Source organism: Zootoca vivipara, chromosome 7, assembly GCF_963506605.1.
Source record: "Zootoca vivipara chromosome 7, rZooViv1.1, whole genome shotgun sequence".
Lineage (NCBI taxonomy): Eukaryota > Metazoa > Chordata > Lepidosauria > Squamata > Lacertidae > Zootoca > Zootoca vivipara.
The window spans coordinates 35,806,879-35,827,727 of record NC_083282.1 but is presented as its reverse complement, the minus strand read 5'-3'; the positions used below and the strand labels follow the sequence as shown (position 1 = coordinate 35,827,727).

The following is a 20,849-nucleotide window of genomic DNA, read 5'->3' as shown; positions in this document are numbered from 1 at the left end:
GTACCTTTACCTTTACCGAATTATTAGCATAAGGAGCAGAGGTGCCATTAAAGCATGGAAGCCAGTCTCGTCCATACCATACATTTAAAATCACCATTTTAACAGTCATGGCTTCCCCCAAAGAATCCTGGGAATTCTAGTTAGTTAAGGGTGCTGGCTTCACAATCCCCAGAACCCTTAACAAGGTATAATTCCCAGGTTTCTCTAGGACTGTTAAAGTTGTGTAATAGAGCTTTAAAATATGGCACCTTTATCCTTTTTCAGCAGTTGATTTATTGCTTCCATTCCCCCCCCCACCTGCTCACTATTTGTGGGGCAAATTCAGAGTCTTTCTGTCCTGTCTATCCTGCACTTGTTGCTACTACATGCACATGAAGGATGCAATGTTCTTGGGATCTCAGGCTAGTTTTACCAGTTTGGTAACTTGGGCAGTACAGTGGTACCTTGTTTTAAGAACAGCTTAGTTTATTTACAGGTAAGTAGCCGTGTTGGTCTGACGTAGTCGAAACCAAAAAATAAAAAAAACCCTTCCAGTAGCACCTTAGAGACCAACTAAGTTTGTCATAGCTTAGTTTATGAACAACTTGGATTAAGAATGCTGCAAACCCGGAAGTAGGTGTTTTGGTTTGTGAACTTTGCCTTGGAATAAGAACATGTTTCGCTTCCTACTGAGTATGTTTCGTTTGTAAATTGAGTCTCCTGCTGCTATGGGAAAGCACACCTTGGTTTAAAAACGCTTTAAGAACAGACTTCCGGAATGGATTAAATTCGTAAACCAAGGTACCACTGCATCTTCTTCTTCCAAGGCTTCCTCAAGTGAATAATATCAAAAATGATATAAAACTCAGAGCCAAGGTTTGGCTACTAACTAAGTGATCAGTAGGTGAAACAAGTGTTCTTCTTTTCCTTGCTAACGTTCCAGGTTTTATAGTGTCCCCTGCTGGCTTTAGGTTTGCAATGTCAAAAATCTCATCCACTGGTTTCAGACTTGTATAAAATTCTATGAGGACAGCTGGCCTAAGCTAAGCAGAGATTTTCCAGGTCTGCTAGTGGGGGGTGGGGAATGCCCAGGAAAGGATATGGAATATCACCAAAGGAAGTTCTGGCCTGAGGGGAGCACACAGCTTGGATGGAGGAAAGGCGCAGGTGGTTTTTAGAAAAGCCTGTTTGAAAGGATGGCTGGAAAATATTCAGGAATGGATTCTAGACGGAAGAAATGGATTGAGTAGAAAGCGATTTTATTCCTGAGGTATGAAAATAGCCCTGATGTAGCTTGAGTAAACTGGCTTTTGATCAGGGTGGCCGATGAAAGTTGGATCAAATCCACTTCATGAATCTCATGTTCCAACTTGGTTCAGTCATGCCTATGCTGGCAAATACTCCAGGTACTTTTTCACCCACCTTTCAGAAACAATCCAGTAAATATGTGAGGGCTGTTTTAATCATTACACGCCCTCTGTAGAGAGGGCAGCAACACCAGGTGCCCATTGGGCCTGGTGGGTTCGGAGGGCATGTCACCAAATGGTATTATTATTATTTTGGAGAGTAGTGTTTTGGAGAGGGAGTGGCAGAGGGTGTTAAGAGGGTGTTCGCACTGACACCACTTACCGGAACATGCTTACATAGGAGTAAGTCCCAATGAACTCAATTCAACCTACTTCTGAATAGTCCTGCAGAGGATTGCTCTGTATAGCTTATCAATACTTCACTTTCTCAGGTTGAAAAGAAAACCAGGTTCCCACTTCTATACAACAGTTAAAGTTTCAGAAGCCGCCTGCCTAGTTTTGCATCTGACCACCCCCTGTTTCATATGTTTGCTCAGTTCCTGCTTTCACTTGCCCCCCTCCCTTTCTAAGACTGCAGACTTTATTCATCTTTTCATGGAGCTTGGTGGGATCCCCCCCCCGAACAGATAGATATATAAGACAGGGTTGGGGAACCATTTTGGCTCCTTGGGTCAGATCCTTATCAGCATCTGACTTGCACACCAAATCTGACACGTGGCAAGACTGCCCACCTGTCAATCATGTGGCATCATTGTAATGAAACATAACTGACAGGTGGTTTTGCTCTGAACTTAAAAGGAAAGTGGGGAGGTGGCTTGCAAATCTCATGTCAATCTTAAAGACTGACAGATATCACTTTGATTTGGTGTTTCATGCAACTACTGCTTGCTATATATAAACACACACACACACGTAGGCAAGCTCTGCAGAATAAGTTATGGCAATAATCCAACATTATCATGAACTTACCACTACTTAATACTTAGCTTGTGTTGTGCTTGGGAATATTGGTAACATGAACAGCAGTTTTAAACCACACATTTTTTGGTGAAAACAAAATACATTGGTCCTCTGAATGAACAAATTTGGGGATTTCATTCGGCAAATGTACATGGTTGACAATCTCTCCCATAGCAAACCAGTCCAAATGATTACCAGATTAAAATAGCATTTGAACAGCTGTCACAGGAACACTAATAATTCTATTGTTGCTGCTTTGACACCAGTTAAATATGATTTCCGAAAGCATCTGTAGTTGGGCCAAGTGGGATTGCCAATCTTGGCAAGTATTAGGCTCCTGTTCCTAAGGAGTTGCTTTAAAGTACAGCGTGTCTCCTTGGATATCCTTTTTTTTCCTTTAAGGTCTTTAGTTTGAGAGAGGGTGAATGAAGAAAATTTGGAAAGGTTATTTCAACCCCACAAATCGAAACTGGATTTTAGGCCACCAAGTGAAAAAAGAAAGAAAGAAAAAATGTTAGGACTAGGCAACGATTTTTGCCAATTCTCCCTGCAGTTATTTTTCTTCTTCTTTGTGTAGTTTCTTTCTCTGGATCTTTACTGACATTTTCTACAACAGAAGTCTTGATTAATGCCAGATGTATAGCAAGCGTATGAAATTCATTGCTGTACTCGCCACTGCAGATCAATAAATACCCATGTTTTATTTTCCAAATGCTGCCTTCCACTACTCCTAAAACACCCTTCAGTTTAACAACTTGAATACATTTATGCAATTTAGGGTTGTATCACTGTCATGGTGGTAAATCAGCACTTTTATATTCTTACCTAGAGGGGTTGGCTTCTGTTCACTTCTGGCTTCTGGGTTTTGGGGTCACTCTCCCTCCCTCCCTCCCTCCCTCCCTCCCTCATTCCAAACTTTTGGAGAAGAGCAGGCTTGGTTGGCATTCACTGTAATTTGTATTTCAGATCTGTTGTCTTCAGTGTGAGGGCTTCTTGTTTGCTTGTTTGTTTTTGTGATAGGCAGCAGGATAGACGTTTTTGTAGATCTGTGTCAGATTGAAACTGTTCCTACAAAGTAATTTTCCATAAAACAATCTTTCAATAAGAATGGTCAAGAGACGTACTACTTCAGGATAGACATTGCCCTGGTTTATTCCAAGTAACTTGCTTTTGGAGAAGCAACAGCAAAAACAAAGTTGGCCAATGAGAGAATTAAGGATCCAGTTTACTGGCTGGATCCAGTTTTCCTGCCCCAGATATATATGATATATCCAGCTATATCCTCCTACAAGGCCCCTTGTATGGTTACTGCTCAGAGTCATTATACCTTGGGTCTACCTGTCGCAAGCCAAAAAATGGCTTATCTTCTGAGTTAGCCAGTAAAACTCAGAGACAAGAGGTGTTAGGAGTCTATTATGTTTATTGCAAAGCAATAAGGTTACAGTCGAAACTTTTCACAAAACTGCAACCCCGCCCAACGTGGGGCAGAGGAATTTATAACATTTCAGACAAAGGATTTCGATTTAACCAATCATACAATTACATCATTGTATATTTAATATTAATCATTACCTCATTTCATATTTAATACGCATGCGCAATAAGCATTGCTAACTAAACTTTGATTCTTACCGTGATCTGTTACATATTGTTAGTTTGAATGCATGGGAACCTGTGTTACGTGTAGATGTAACAATTTATGTTCTAGTTTATGAATTGCTTCTTTGTTATTGACGTATTAGCTGACCTTCTATCCCAGTAGGAACAGCTTCTTGCTGAATCATCAGTTTCTTTAAAGCAACAGGTTACCATAATTCACTAATATAAGCATATTCCAGGATTTATAGGGATTTACATTATCACCTTAATTGGGGCCCTTGGGGCCCCTGCTACATACGGTACCTAATGCTCTTGAGCTGTGCTGCTTTGAATAGGACATCCCAGAATTACAGAAGCCATCCTGGCTTCTGATTATCTCCTTGGATGTTTTGTTTTGGCTTCCACAAAGGCACAGCCCTGAAACACACCTATTTTGGGGTGGGGGGGTGAGCATGGCCCTGAAAGATGTGTGTCCCTATTTCTCTATGTTGGAAGGGTATGCTACCTTGAGAGGGGCTATGCACTGATGATTATAGCACATATCTCATGGAACACCAGTGTGCTATTTTTTAATTGTATTTTATTACAATTAGCTCTGCATGTAAGCAGGAGCTGCTGGAATTCACTGTACACAGCAGCTACCACAGAAGTCATTATGAAAACTAGTCCTTACTTTGGGTAATTTTGATGGGTTGTATTCAGTGTAGCACTAAGCAAACTGTTTTGTCAGTGCAAGTATTTCTCCTTGCACATTCTTCCCCTCCTCCCTACAACATATTCCCTAAATCTGTTCTGGGGTTTCCAAGCCTCTGGAGCAGATTTGGGAATGGCATGGGGTGCGTGCAGGGGGAGGAGAGGGAGGAAATTCCATTACACTAGTGCTAATCCTTGCGCAAGAGCAACAATTTAATTGAATATCTAGAGTCTTCAGGTGGCTTTGGTGGTAATCCATTTGTTCCCTGCCTTTTGTCTAAGGCAGTGGTTCCCAACAGGTGGTCCGGGGACCCCCAGGGGTCCGCGAGCTATGCCAGAGGGGTCCGCAAGATGCTATTAGAACAAAAATATATATTAAATATATTTCGTATGATAACAGATTTTTTGTTTTGGCCGCTTCCTGCATGAGCAGAGTCTAGCGCAAAACTAGAATTAGATAGAGGCAGTAGTTCTGCTGTATGCCATTAGGTGGCGCTTTACAAACACTACTGTTTTGCAAAGAGGCAGCGCACGCATTCTACTAATGCTCACCTCCCCAAGATGCTTTGCGCGCGTCGGCTTCATTTGTGCGCTACTGCGCAGGTACCCTCTCTTCTCCATTCCCCTCCCTCCTCCCTGGCGCGCGCTGTCTCTTTGCAAAACAGTACTGTTTGTAAACAAAGCGTTTTTCACGGAAGCTACAGTTCGCGTAGTTAAAAATGGACCGTTGGTTAAAAAGTGGTTCGTTAAAACGACAAAGGCCTACAGATGAAGAGGAAGAACTGTAAAAAACGTATAAATATAAAATATAAAAAGACTCTTAATTTGGCTCTCACTTTTTAATTTTAGGATTAGGAATTAATGGGGGTCCTTGTCACAATAGCGACTCGATGAGGGGTCCTCGAGAAAATTTTGTTGGGAACCCCTGGTCTAAGGAACTCAGGGCAACATAAAAGGTTCTCTCTTGCAACAGCCATGTGGAGTAGGTAGCACTGAGATAATGACTCTTCCAATGTTAGAGGTGCTCTTAGTGGAGACCTGGGAGAGGAGCTTTTCAATCCAGATACCCATATAATGGGACTCCTTTTCCAGAAAGATCCAGTCAGCAATTTCTCTCATGATTTTGAGATGGTCTGTTAAGACTGCTTTATTTTGCCCGACTTTGGCTCCCTGTTGTGCTGATTGTGATTTTCTTGTGTTGACCTTATTTTAATGAATCTGTGTCATGCTCTCTTATTTTTATTGTTAGATTTCGGTACTTTGCAATATGACCTAGCTGCTACAGAGCCTTAACTACCTATATATCTACCTACCACACAGGCTCTGTGATGAGGACTGCAGATCCTCAGCCACGGAGCTGATCTTCAAAACAACTTTTGTTTTTTTAAGAATATTCAAATTATATATATGCAAAATGAAATTTACAAAACACAGAAAACAAAAGAGTTCATAAACAAAATATCACAAATAAAGTAGAAAGAAAAAAAATACAAATAAAAATTTACTTCCTGTTATTTACAACACGCGTTCCTTTATTTATTCTCTTCTTCTTGCTGTTCCTCCTACTCTGATCCAAATCATATTTTCACTTTAAATTTGATTTCTTTTCTCCTTTTAGTTCCTAATCTAAGCATTTCGCTAAATTAATCTCTATAGTCTCTTTCTCCAAATAATCCTGAACATACTTCCATTCATCTATTAATCTCTGCCTCGGAACGTGTCTAATTATTGCCGTTAATTTTGCCATTTTTAAATATTCGATTAACTTCTCCTGCCATTCTTGGATCGTTGGTAAACTGGCCCCTTTCCATTTTGATGCGACCAATACCTTTGCCGCTGCACAAGCGTACAGCAGGATGTTCACTCTGTCTTTTGGAATGTCCGGTGGGGTCATGCTTAAGAGGAAAGTTTCGGGGGTCTTTTTAAATGTGCATTTTAATATTTTTTTTAATTTTTCATATATCTGATTCCAGAATTCCGCCACTTTAGGGCATGTCACCAACAATGATAGTAGCTCCCGATTTTGTCCTGACATTTCCAACATTTCCCCTCCCCTGTTTTATAATATTTCGCGATCTTATCTGGGGTCCTATGCCATCTGTAGAACATTTTTAAGATATTCTCTTTGATTGTTGTGCAAGCTGTAAATTTGGCGTCGAATTTCCATAATTTATCCCACTGGTTTGTCGTAATTGGTCTGCCAATGTCTGCCGCCCATCTTATCATGGTATTTTTTGTGAGTTCATCTTTTAGCTCCCAGTCCAATAAAAATCTATAAATTTTCCCAAGTGTTTTTTCCCCATTATCTAATATGATTTCTTCTAATTTGGATTTTTCTTTAGGGAACCCAATTTCCTTGTGTATCTTAAAAATGCTCTGTACCTGGCCATAATGAAGCCAGCTCGAGCAATGTATTTTGATTGCTTCATATGATTTTAAATTGAGTTGATCCTTATCTCTTACCAATAAGTCTCGGTATGAGGGCCATTTGTCATGTATTGGATATCTGCTCATCGCCGTCATTTCGGTGGGTGATGCCCACCAAGGGCTGTATGTTTCCAGTAACTGTTTGGAATCAAGCCAAATCTGATGCAGGGATTTCTTAATTACATGGTCTCTGAATTCTCTCTGATTACCTCTTTTATCCAGCAAGAGGTAGGCATGCCACCCTTTCGTATGCCTGAATCCCTCTAGTTCTAACAATTCTTGATTATCTAAGGTCAGCCATTCTTTTATCCAGCACCAACCGGCTGCGGCATAATATACAACAACTTTTGGAGTGACCACTGTGAATTTCCTAGCAATTCAGAATGTGGTCACTTGCAATATTATGATTTGCAGGTGCTTTTGCAAGACTACTTCACATGTAAAAACTAAAAGTGCCTCATAGTTCACCAGCCCTGTGTCAGTACAGAATTGGTAACATTATATAGAGTTTAAAGGTTTCTATGAAAGGGTAGGAGCTTTGTGAATTAAATGGAAAATACGCAACACAGTTTAAAGAAATAACTTCATAGTTTAATTCTCTAAATGATGTTTTGCAAAATGTAATGCATTTTGTGAGCTGTAATGTGTGTTTCTCTTGGCTCTGCAGTGCAAAATGTGTGGCTTACACAAACTGGTGGTAACTTAAAATGGTACAGACAAATGACTCTGAAAATGTATTTGTTTTGGTGCCTGGTAGCTGTTCTGTTCAGTGTTAGTTCTGATATATTTATATTTGGGTATTTTTGTGGCAGCAGGTATTTTGTGACTTCACTATGCCAACTTTCCTCAGAAAGCTGATTTGTCTGAACCCGGAGCCGAAGGAGTGCCAAAGCTAATATAGTTGGAAAGCAAATGGCAAGAACTGACTTATCTGTGGCATTTTCTTACACGTGCTTCTTAAAATGACATGTGGTACTTGTTCTCAGTGAAGCTGTAGTTACAGAATAATGAGGTGCTGGCAGCAAGTCCTGGGCTTCCTGGGGCAATTCAACATGGTAAAGATCAGTGCTATTTTTTCTGGAAAAGGAGGTGCCAGAACTCACCACAAACACCTCCCTTGTTCTCTTATAATGACAATGGCGCCCACCTGAAAGGTGTGGGAACTCCATTCCGTCGAGTTCCGGCTGAAAAAAAGTCCTGGTTAAAGAGATATTCTGATAATTCCCAATAAAAAATGGAGGACACAATTGCTGGGGCTCTAGCACAGAGTTTGTTCCCCGCACTGGGGGTGGCTGGGAACAGAGTCACGATCAGATAAAGTTCACCTTCTCCATTGCCCTTCAAGGATCTTGAGCAGGCATAGGCAACCTTGGCTCTCCAGATGTTTTGGAACTACAACTCCCATGATCCCTAACCACTGGCCCTGTTAGCTAGGGAGTTGTAGTTCCAAAACATCTGGAGAGCCAAGGTTGCCTATGCCTGATCTTGAGTCTTCCCCAGAGACATTTAGCTATTGAAGCTGCGGTCATTGCTACTCTTTCCACTTTCGTGTCAGCTGGGTTTCTTAGTTGGGGTAACATTAAAGCAATTGTCACTCTCAGAGTTTCCGGCTCTACCCTTGGACCCAGTTGGCAGTGGCCACAATGCTCCATCACCAATTGCACCATACCCTAGCAGAACCCTCTAGGTTCCCTTTCTTTCTCCTTCTGTTGCTTTCTCTGTTTACTACACCTTTCTACCTTTCCCCCTCCCTCCACTGCTCATCTTAACGCCCTTTCATGCTTAACTCCTTCACTGGCCTGTGCCTGAGGCCACCAACATCCCATCCATCTTGTTTTGATTTCTCCTGCAGTGCCTTGAACTGTCACTGAGGCCCCTTCACTTGCTGTTTCCCAACCTTGTGGTCCACAGTCCTTTCATAATAATGAAAAATCTTAATCTGATGGCTGGACAAGTAAATCTCCCCCCTGCACGCATACACACTTTGGCTGAGAACATCAGATGCATTTAGCATTTAGCGATAGATCTTGTTGCTAGTCTGTAAGTGCCCTCTGTTGGCCAATGCTGAAATATCTACCGGTACTTTAGATCTATTAAATCCATCTTATTGTTATGGCTCCTGGGCACCTGATATTGATATTACCGGTAGTCCTACACAAAACCTGCTGTCAGGCTCAGAAAGAACATGAAATCTGGTACATAATAAGCACTGGTAACTACAGAACACGCCACTGTGCTCCGAGACCTTTTTATTTGCTTTTGGAACTATTTGGAAATAATAAGTGAGAAATAGGCATAAAGGACCAAAGTAATAACTTTATGGAAGTATCTAGATCAGGGTGGCTCAACTTTTCATACCAAGCGAGCCACAAGAGTAAAAAAAAAGGGGGGGATAAAGGACCCCTGGACAGTAAAGTCCAGTCAAAGGCGACTATGGGGTTGTGGCACTGATCTTGCTTTCCGGCTGAGGGAGCCGACGTTTGTCCACAGCTTTCCGGGTCATGTGGCCAGCATTACTAAACCATTTCTGGTGCAACGGGACATTGTGATGAAAACCAGAGCACAAAGAAACACTATTTACCTTCCCGCTGCAGGAGTACCTATTTATCTACTTGTACTGGCGTGCTTTTGAACTCCTAGGTTGGCAGGAGCTGGGACCAAGCAATGGGAGCTCACTTCATCGTGGGGATTTGAACTGCCGACCTTCTGATTGGCAAGCCCAAGAGGCTCAGTGGTTTAGACCACAGCACCACCTGCGTCAGCATGGAACCTACGGACTGCACATTGCTTTGTTGCGTGGGGGTGATGGGGGGAAGCTGGACCAAAATTTAAAGCCCTCTCCCAGCCCTTGTGCTAGCTTCCCAAAACTGGCTAAGTGAGGTACTGGCAGGGTCCTAGAGGCCTCCCACCTTCTTCCCAAAGCTGGAAAACAGCTAAATAGGCTTTGGAAAGGAGGCAGGACGACTCTAAGACCATGTCACTTACCTGGCTTTGAGAAGACTAAAGGGGTCTGTGTGTTTCAAATGTTCTTGAGGGCTGCCAAAAAAGGCATTGAGTGCTGCGTGTTAGACCACCTGATTTAGACTGTGCTCCGAATGCAAATTCTTCATTTTTAATGGAGTGTTCTTGTTTTGTGTATATATTCATTAATTTAATACATTAACACCCTGTGGGTGTAGGGCGGTATATGAATTTAATTATAAATAATAAATAAATAAAAGAATTAACACCCCATGATTCTGAATTTAGCAAATAGGTCACAGTGTGGGTTACTAAAAACTAAAACATCAAATGCAAACAAATGGGGGGGGGGACTGCAGGAAGCCCTTTATTGCTATTCTGAACCAGGATGTAAGTTGCAGTTCAGCCTCCCCAAGCTTGCCACTCTCCAAAAGTTCTGGATTACAGCTTGCATCATATGATGGGGCTAATGGAAGTTGTAGTCCATAAGATCCAGAGGGCACCAGGTTGGGGGATCCTGTTTTGGGCCAACAAACCTAAGTCAGGGGAAAAGAATTGTTTTCTTCTACAGCTGAAGATGCACGAACTGCAGTTTTAAAAGTGTCTGCTTTGGGGCCAGCAGAACGAAAAGTACAAAGTTAAATCTGGTTGTATTTGGTGCCTTCCTTGTGTATATAAATAGCTTATCTGGATTAAAGCAAATTCCAATGGCCTTTAAATGCAGCACATCACTTTTTAATGGATAGTAGCAGTGCTTTTTTCGGGGGGGGGGGATGATGATGCAGGGGTACACAATACCCCTAAAAATTTTGTGAATTTAAGTTTGGCCTCATTGAGGGGCAGTATTTCCATATGAGTAGGAAAATGAGAGTACCCCTAAACATTTTATAGGGGGGAAAAGCACTGGATAATGGTATTCACAGTCATTGGTCCTGATGGAGAAGGAAAAAAAGTTGTCTAAATGACATAGCCACCACTACAATAGTGCAGCGAGGGACTGGTCAGGTATTTTGCGTTGCTAGTTTTCTTGAGATTAGTTCTCTGTCTTGAAGTTCCTCAAATGGGTGGCATTTTAGGAAACTCAAGCAAGCCTCCCAAAACATGGTACTTATTTAAATATGTCTGTTTCATTGGTCGTTTACAAAAGCATACTGCTTATAACCTATTTTCCTTAAATGAAAAACTGGGGTCTTTGAACAAAAATGTGGCTTTTGAATCTTTTATTGCTTGACTTATAAAATAAACTAGATTTGTAGGTTTTCCCCTTCAACTATATTGCCATCCAAATCTTTTGGGGGACAGAACAGTTTCTATGTGCAGCAATATGTCCTTTCTATCTGATTGATCTTTCCCATTATGTAGCTTCTCTTCTCTTCCTATACAAGAGCTCCCTCTGCTTGAGAATGGTAGAGTAGTTATAGCAAATGCATTCTTCATTTTATCCCCTGAATATTTGTATGCTTCGATTCTGCTCTTAATTAGATTTGTTATTATTTTATTTTTGAAGAGGTTAGATGATTGCTGACTCACCTCAGAGCTAATAGAATTTGGCTTCCACATCCCTTTACTGTCTTTTTATTCTGAAATAAGAACTATAAATGGGGAATTTTTTGTTGCAATTAGGTTCTTGAAAAACCATGCTAAAGGAAAGGTGCTGTTGCTTATTATACCTTGGTCTTTCCACCTAATAAAAGAACCACTCCCTGTTTGTCTCTGTCACATTGGTGAATGTCTGTGTCTACTGTTGGGTGGCTTGATTTGATCCCCCAAAATTTTATCTGTTTGCCATGTGTCCTTTCTAGTGGAGATGACAATGTACAGTATTTTAGAATATCTGAGTAGCCTTGCCTGCCATGTTTTTCTTCCAGTTCTTCTTCTTCTTTTTAGCCATATCCACATTTCCTCGTTGAAATGCATGGCCTCTGACACTAGTCTACGCACTCTTTCTCCCCTCCCTTCGTGACATGTGACATTCTTATTATCATTTGGCAAACCTCGTCATTTTGCTCCTTTTCCTTCTAGGATTTTTCAACTCTGTGGCCCAAATTTTGCTTATTTTTCAGGACCCCTTAGATCCAACCAAGGCAGCATTTGTGGTCAGTTCACTGGTGCCAAATGGAGTGGCTGAGCGTGGTGGCGAACTCTTCCCTGGTGACCGTCTGGTCTTCGTAAATGACATGTGTTTGCACAATACTACTCTGGCAGAAGCTGTAGAGGTGTTGAAATCTGTGCCACCAGGAAAAGTTCACCTTGGGATCTGTAAACCTTTGATGGTAAGGGTTGGTCATCTTATGTTATGTAACCTCCCAAATTCAGCAAAACAAGTTTGAGTGGAGTTTCCTATGTGCAACCCAGCTGGGGCTTGCAAGAAGCAAACCACGCCTGACCTTCTAAGTTCTTTGAGCATGGCATATCTTATGAAACGGTGTGCTGAAGGGCAAAAAAGCATTTTTCTTTGATATTCTTGGAGTATCCATTACTGGCATAATGTTCACTCTCTGGTGATCAAATAAACCATGATACGAATGAACATCCTGCACCTGCATGCAGCCACTTTGCTCCTCCATTTGCACCAGCACAAAATGGAGCTAGGAAGTCATAGTTTGCCATAGATTTCCATTACATCCAAACTGAGAAACTGTGAGTAATAGCTTCCAAACCAGCCAGGATATGGAGCCAGCTTTAAGCCATGGCTTGTTCCAATCGCCCTTTCCCAGCTTGGATGTAATGGAAAGATATGTGATACAATGGAAGGATAAAGTGCACATTGGTACAAAAAGGTTGACCTACACACCTACACACACACACACACACACACACACACACACACACACAGTTCTGGACTGTGAACTGGTGGTAAATGACCAGGGAAGATCAGTGAAAAGGTTGGCCCAGTGTGCTATAGCTGTGAAAAAGGCAAAATCAGTGTTAGGGATCCTTAGGAAATAAAATTGTCTATTATACAAATCTGTTGTCTGATTGTACTTGGCACTGTGTAAAGTTCTGATTGCTGCACCTCCAAAAGGATATTGCAAAGCTTGAAAAGGTTCAGAAAAGGGCAACCAAAATGAACACAGAGCTTAGACCTATGAGGACAGGTTACATTATTTGGGGCTTTTTAGAAAAAAGGGTGATAAGCACCTAGGAACTTAAGAAGTTGCCTTATATCGAGTCAGCTCATTGGTCTCTCTAGTTCAGTGCTGACTCAGCAACCCACCAGAATTCATCCCAACTCTGCCTGGAGGTTGAATCTAGGACTTTCTGTGTGCAAAGCAGACGCTCTCCCCCTAAGCTGCAGCCCTTCTTGAACATCTTGGCTACCATTTTCTACAGTTCCCCCCCCCCCCCAAGACTAGTACTGGGAAGTGTTACAAATGCCAGAAAATAGATAGTAATTTGATAGGCTATCAAATTAATACAGCTCTTTGAATACCAGTTGTACATCACAATATAAATAAATAAGGTGACTGCCTCTGCTCTCGTGTCCTGCTTGCGGACTTCCCATAGGCATCTAGTTGGCCACTGTGAGAAGAGGATGCTGGACCAAATGGGCCTTTGGGGGCTCTTATCATTTAAATGTGGCCAATGTCAGTATATGCATATTGTTTATTGGTTACTTACTGGCTTTATTGTTCTGAGTACATCTTCTATCTTCTTCATCCATATGGCTGCTTATAAAGGCTCTGATATGATTGGTTCTGGATTTGATGCTTTTTAACATGCTGCACCTTATTATATAAGCTAGATATAGGAAACAAGTAATATGTATGTGTGTATAAGAATACAGAAAAATATAGTGGAATGTGAGGAAAACTGCAAAAACAAACAAACCAATAAGCCAAGCATATGGGCATGGTATCCAAACCCTTATGTTGCAGTAATTTTATTTATTCTACTTTGGTTTATTGCTTTCAGTAAGTTACTACATAAATAAAGTTAGGAAAAACAGCAGGGCGGTTTCTAAGCTCATCATCATCTATGATTTTCACTGGCCTAAGCAAAACATATTTACATAGCTTTAACTTTTTAATTAAGCGTTTTAAAAGTTTGTAATGTAGTCAAGTGGTCCTGGAATAACTGATGTTGTAGACTGCTCAAGCTAAATACTGATGGACCTTGTCAGTCCCCTGGATAGGAGACCAACAAGAGCCCAGGTATAAACAGGATATTTAAAATTTTACAATAAAATTAGTACTCTGTACTTTTCTTATGACTTGTGTCTCTTGAGTTTACTTTATGCATTCCTTCCGGGTTACTTTTCAGCTCTGCCCCTCTGCAAGCTAGTTTCTTGCCATTCTCTTTCTCAAAAAGTTTGGCCATTTATATTTTCCTGATTAGTGTCTTATTTTTTTAAAGGCAGGAAATAATCAGCAAGGGACCTCTTCCACTGTCGATCGCAAGGGTATTGCCAAAAGTTTTGTATTTCAAGAACCAATCAATGATGTGGATTCATCAATATGCCTTAAAGCTCCAGAGGTATTTATTGACTGTTTCTTTCGTTAAATTTAAAGTAGTGGTGCATAGAGATTTATATTTTTTATAAAAAAAAATATTGTAGGGAGCAGGAAATGTTTCCTGATTCCATCAGGAATTGAACATTTTCTCTTCAACTGTACACATCCCTAAATAATCCACTCAGATCATTTCCACTATTCCAGAGCAAGCAATTTTGGGGATGCAAATTTTACTGTGAGGTAAATTGAATTGCCTTGTGCTTCTTTTCCATATACAGTAGTCTCTTGCTATCCCTGCAGCATAGTATATTAATTGGAACCCCACCTCCTTTTGATCTAGCCCCCAACTTCATTTTATAGACTAAAACAGCCAGATGAAAAGCTGGCTTAAGGCCTTCCTGAAGCAATAGCATGAGAAGACTGGTAGGAACATCTGGGAAATGAGGGATATGCTCACGCCCGCTCCATTCTACTCCTCAAGTTGCTCTCAGCGTTCTGTTGATAGAGTATATGTGTACAGTGGTAACTCGGTTTAAGTACACAATTGGTTCCGGAAGTCTGTACTTAACCTGAAGCGTACGTAACCTGAAGTGAACTTTGAAAGTAATGGAAAGTGGATTAATCCGTTTCAGACGGTCCGCAGAGTACTTAACCTGAAGCGTACTTAACCTGAAGCGAACTTTCCCATTGAAAGTAATGGAAAGTGGATTAATCCGTTCCAGAGGGGCCCGCAGAGTACTTAAACTGAAAGTACTCAAACCGAAGCGTACTTAAACCGAGGTATGACTGTATGTGAGAAGAATAGTAGAACACAAATCAGCACCTTTTTTTGGCTACATATAGGTTACCAATTTGCAGTGAGCCTCTCAGGCAAAATAGGCCTCCTCCTTGCTCCAGTGCCCCATAGCCTTATGTGTTGCAGCATCTTCTGACTTACTTGCTATTAATACTATGGCCTGGGTCCTGCATCATAACCAAATATTTGCGCTCATTACTTTCTCCTCTGTTCATGTGCTTCTGTTTCCCTTCTTCATTTTTATAGCAGCTGTAGTTTGCTGTGACATCCAGAGTGAAATACGTCCATTCCAGCCATAGTTTTCAGCCTCTGAACAGAACTGGAAACTTTTAATTTAATCTGGCATTAAACGCAAGGAACCTAGTGGGACCAAGTAAACATGCATGGAATTGTGCTGCAGTCCCATCAAATTCCACGTACCTGGAATTAGCCAAAGCTTGCTTTTATTACAAATTCAGCCAATAGAAGAACTTCCGTGCTTCAGTTATTTTTAAAAGGGCTACTGCAAATCTCTACTTTCTTTTTTTCTTTTTAAAGCAGGACTTCAGAGCTGAATCTTTCTCTAAAGAGGAACTTGTGGATGAACCGATCCTGCATTTGGGGAGGCAGTTTCAGCTTGCGCAGAATGAGATGGATGCTGATAAGGAGTCTTGGGAAATGCATGAGTTTTTGAAGCCTACAGAGGCTCATCTTGGTGAAGAGTGGGAGATGCTGGTGGATGATGAGTATGATGTGGATCAGGATTATTTTGGCTATATGCCACTAGGTGTAAAAGAGCCGGCTCCCTCTAGTGAGATGCACGTTGAGACTGGAAGGCATTGGGCAAAGGAACTCGAACCTTCTGCCATGGCAGAACTAAGTTCTGACATGGGCCTTGGTGCTGCTAAAGAGGTACTTCTTCTTCTTTTGCATATACAGTAAAAAGAAAAGTAGAAACAAGTTTTAATGTGAAGTATGAGGGTGGGATGGCACAAGGAGAAGGGGACAACAGAGGACGAGGAGGTTGGATGGTGTTCTCGAAGCTACCAACATGAGTTTGGCCAAACTGCGGGAGGCAGTGCAAGACAGGAGTGCCTGGTGTGCTCTGGTCCATGGGGTCACGAAGAGTCGGACACGACTAAACGAATAAACAACAACAATGAGGATGGGATGCCCCCTGTTCATTACAGATATTGCTGGGGAGTTTTCCGTTTGAGGACAAACTCTGGGATGGGGAGCACAAGTCCCTTCCAGGTGCTGCTGGACTTCATCTCCCATCATAGCCGCTCATATTAGCTGGGGCAGATGGGAAATGGAGTCCATTGGCATATGGAGGGGCACAGCTTTAACTAGCACAGATTGAAGTGGTTGATTATTTAGACAGTTAGGAATTTTCTCAATGAAGAGGCTTACGTGATACTCTGCAAGCATAATGCTACAAAGTGTAAACAATGTCAGCTGCAATAACTGTGGTTTTGGGAAGCAGGGTTCAATTAATGGTCACATCTTATGTTCATAAGAACATGTTATTGAATTAATTTTAAAAAGTTAAGTTTCCAGTAAACTCAGCGTGTCTCTGCAACATAGCGCAATGTCAGCAAATTTCCAAATTTGAATTGCCTGGTGTTTTTTCTCCCTTTTTCACTGAAGGCTGAAGAAAATGGAATTAACAGTTCAGGGGTCCCTGGAGCATCAGAGTACAGCCAACCAAATACTATCTTGGATGCCCATGAAATGAGTAAGTTATCATCATAAAAATAAAAATCAACTAGATTAGCTTTCTACCTTTATTGCATTTAATTAATGCAAGATATGTCAGCCTAAACATAAGATGACTTTGGTCAGTTATTCTAAGCTCACTGTACCTTTTTGCTCACAACCTCTGCATCAAGGAACAATAACTGATCTCTTAATTGTGCCAGGTGCCAAGATGCAAAATGACATGGAAGCTCCTCTATGTGTTGATGATGATCTCGAGAGAAATAACCTGAAGACTGAAAATTGTGACCTTTCCAGCGCTCTGGATTCTGCCTCTCTTCAACTAGGGCTGCCAAGGTATGGAAGAGACTCTCCACTTAAAAATGCTTGCTTATTGTCATGGAAGGTGTAGAAGACACATCACTCACAAAGCTGTGCAAAAAAACAAACTTTGTTGTCTGCCTTAAAGAAGACAAGAGCAGAACAGCAATGGGAAACTCCTGACTCCATCCAGATACAAGCAAGTCCCGTGTCACCAAGTAATTGCACTGTAAGCCTGTTCAGACATTTTTCCTGAGCCCATGATCCATGGGCAGGGATGGGCATGCAATCTGTATCTCCATCACATAAAGCACCACACAGTCCATGGCCATCCCTTCTTTGAGTGGCAGAGGTCTGCAGGAGACTTTACTCTTATTCACTTGAACATGAGTGGAACCCTCCACACAATTGTGTGAGGTGTGTGTATATTTGAATATACTTCGAATATTCACATGTTCAGGCAAATACTTGAACATCTCTTATATACAGTGACATTGCACACCCTTATTTTGCCTGAACTGAAATAAGTAATGAGGCAGAACTATTTTCTTCAATGGTTTTAGCTTTATTAAAGAGAACCTGGATTTCTCGCCCTGTTGTGCAAAGCCAGGGTGTGCTCACTTCCAAGAGCATGGAAAAATATAACTATTAACTGATAAAAGATGTATTGTTTTGTCCGCTGAATATCTGTTGTAAGCGAAGATAAGGTGGTAAAGGTGTGTCGAGCATAAAGAATGAATGTTAGGAAGGAGAAAAGTGTGGGAAGCTAAAATTTATTTTCATTTTACTTATTTAGTGAATTGCCTGAAAGAGAAGAAGGAGAAGGAGAAGAAACTCCAGTTTTCAGTCACTGGGGAACGCCCCAAACGTGAGTTGATAAATGTTTCAACATTTCTCCTGCTTTAGAAATTATTTGAGGCCTTTCAGCGTGGAGTATATGCTTGCCTTAACTTTTCATCTCTTGCTAGTGACTGTTTGCTTGACCGTTTATTTAGACCATTCCTGAATAGCACTGAGGTAGTTGTGATTCCAGCTTTGCTTTACTACAGATACAATTAATGCTTAGCAGATGTCCTGCTGAAAAAGCTTTATTATATCAATCCTGTTGCTTTTAGAAACTTGCCAGTTTTCCATTGTAGTTAAATTATCAACGAATGTTGGATCACCTGTGTATTCCTACTTACACCATATTTGCTGTCAAGGCATACCACTTGCATTCAAAGCTCCTGGCAGTCACAATGAGGGAAAGTTCACACATCGTGGATGTTTTGGTGTGTCCCTGTGCCCTTATAACACATGTATTATGTATCCAGATATGTAGAATGCTGAGATGTGTTTTGATTTGGGTCTTAACTTATCATTGATTTTAATTACAGTATTTTTGAAGGTTTTAAATAGTCGTCTTTACTGATAATCTCATTGTTTTATGCTTTTTGTAAACTGCTGTGAAGTTTTTCTTATAGTTAAGCACTATATATAGTTTATTAAATAAGTAAATGTTGTAAAAGGTAAAAAAAAAGTAAAGCATCCCTGGACGGTTAAGTCCAGTCAAGGGTGACTATGGGGTTGTGGCACTCATCTCACTTTCAGGCCGAGGGAGCCGGCGTTTGTCCACAGACAGCTTTCTAAGTCATGTGGCCAACATGACTAAACCGCTTCTGGCACAACAAAACACTGTGACGGAAGCCAGAGCCCACAGAAACGTTGTTTACCTTCCCGCCCAAGCGGTACCTATTTATCTACTTGCACTGGCATGCTTTCAAACTGCTAGGTTGGCAGGAGCTGGGACAGAGCAACGGGATCTCACCCTGTTGTGGGGATTCAAACTGCCGCCCTTCCAATGGGCAAGCGGCTTAGACCACAGCACCACCCGCACCCCTATAAATGTTGTAGAGGTCCATTCATCATGGACATGCAATCAGCTATAACTATCTATGGCGCATACATTCTCTCTTTTAGATAATTTTTATTAGATTTTCTAAACAAAAAACAACAAAACAAAAACAATTACGTTCCAACTTAAATTCCCCCTCTCAGTTCTTTACGCTCTGCCAAGCTGTGACGTCCCTCCCGTCATTCGGCTTTGTTTCTCACTCTTATCTCACAGTTCCTTTTTACAAACGTATATAGATTAAGTTCGTAGGATTTACTTCAGTCCCGCCAGTGTCCTTAAACTTCTACAGTTTTTCTCCATATAGTCAATAAATTTACTCCATTCCTTCTGGAACTTTGTCTCTCCCTTGTTTCGGTCCCACAAGTCTACTTTGCCAGTTCTGCATAGTCCATCATTTTCGTCTGCCACTCCTCAATCATTGGTATCTCTTGTTTCCATTTTGGGGCTAATAACGTCCTCGCCGCGATTGTAGCATACATAGATAATCTCTGATCTCCCTTTACTATTTCCTGTCCCAGTAAAAAAGCTTCGTGCTTTTTGGGAAAGGTATACTTAAACATCTTTTTCAGCTCGTTATATATCATTTCCCAAAATCCTTTCCTCACATGTCCATATGATAAAATACACCACCTTTATCTTTACATTTCCAGCATATTTTATTACTCATCCTATACATTTTAGCTAATTTTACTGGTTTTAAATACCATCTATACATCATTTTCATTACACTCTCTTTCAAAGCGGTACATGCAGTAAATTTCAATGTTTCATTCCATAATTTCAACCACGCATCATATTCAATGTTATGCCCAAAATCTTTTGCCCATCTGAAGCTTACATTCTCAGTGGTGAACTGTATTTTGTGAAGTGGCTCTACAGCAATGCTTGCCCAGGGCCGGATCTAGACACATCAGAGAAGCGTTTCAGTTAAATGCGTTGTAAACTTTGTATGAGAAATCGGGTTGGCAAAAACAGGACTCCACAGTGCCATCTGGTGTCAGTGTTATTATAATACTTATACAATGCATATTAAGTGCTTTTTCTTTTCCAGTGTAGCTGAGTCCCAGCACTATTTAAAGTAGCTTTACATCCAGCTGCTGCAAGAAGAGATGTGTGTGCATGCATGCTGGGCTTTTTGAGTCATGCACTTATTGGGATACTTGTGAGTCTATCTACTAAGTCCCCAAAATTTGAGGGAATCTATAAAACCCTGAGGGCCTGACAGGAAGTGCTGTTGAAAAAGGACTGCAGATAAAAACAACAACAAAATGCACATGGTTCTGAAAGATGTGCACCTCTGCATCAGAACTGTTTTATTTAACTGAGTAGCAAAAACAGATTTATTATTTTTATGCCTAGTTTGCCTTTCAATCTGTGTGGATTTGCTAGTGTTTCACAAAGCAACATGTGCCTGCCAACTTACCCGAGTTCATTTCACCTGGATGTTGAATGACAAGTTCTAGGAAAGGAAGTAGGGAACAGACTTTAAAGATACACAGTGGCATAGTTAAAATGATAAACTAGCTGATGATGGCAACTGAACAGCAGTTTTTCTTTCTGGGCTTCCCAGCATATGGCATGCATGCTAAATGCAGCTGGCAAAGAGCTGAAGTGCAGGGTTGTGTGTGCATGTATGAGCTCCCTAGTGTTTTAGCTGGAGTTCTCAAGCGCATCAGTTACAACTTCCATTAGAAACACAAGACCTGCAGTCTGTGCTTGGATGCAAGTCTTTCTATTGGCAGTATGGACCAGTGGAATAACTTTAATCTAACTGGCTTTTG

General features: G+C 41.1%; 1 protein-coding gene across 12 annotated transcripts in view; it reads left to right on the top strand.

Annotated features, from left to right (window-relative positions):
- Positions 1-20,849, top strand: part of PATJ (PATJ crumbs cell polarity complex component) — a 159,642-nt gene that overhangs the window by 35,039 nt on the left and 103,754 nt on the right. For 8 of the 12 annotated variants that reach the window (XM_035122728.2, XM_060276857.1, XM_060276854.1 and 5 more), the window contains 6 exons: positions 11,990-12,199; positions 14,283-14,402; positions 15,714-16,067; positions 16,806-16,893; positions 17,078-17,210; positions 17,971-18,042. In XM_035122728.2, the coding sequence (XP_034978619.2) occupies positions 11,990-12,199; positions 14,283-14,402; positions 15,714-16,067; positions 16,806-16,893; positions 17,078-17,210; positions 17,971-18,042 (977 nt within the window). The remainder of the gene's footprint in view (positions 1-11,989; positions 12,200-14,282; positions 14,403-15,713; positions 16,068-16,805; positions 16,894-17,077; positions 17,211-17,970; positions 18,043-20,849) is intronic. The other 4 variants (XM_060276858.1, XM_060276860.1, XM_035122725.2 and 1 more) reach the window with 1 other exon arrangement.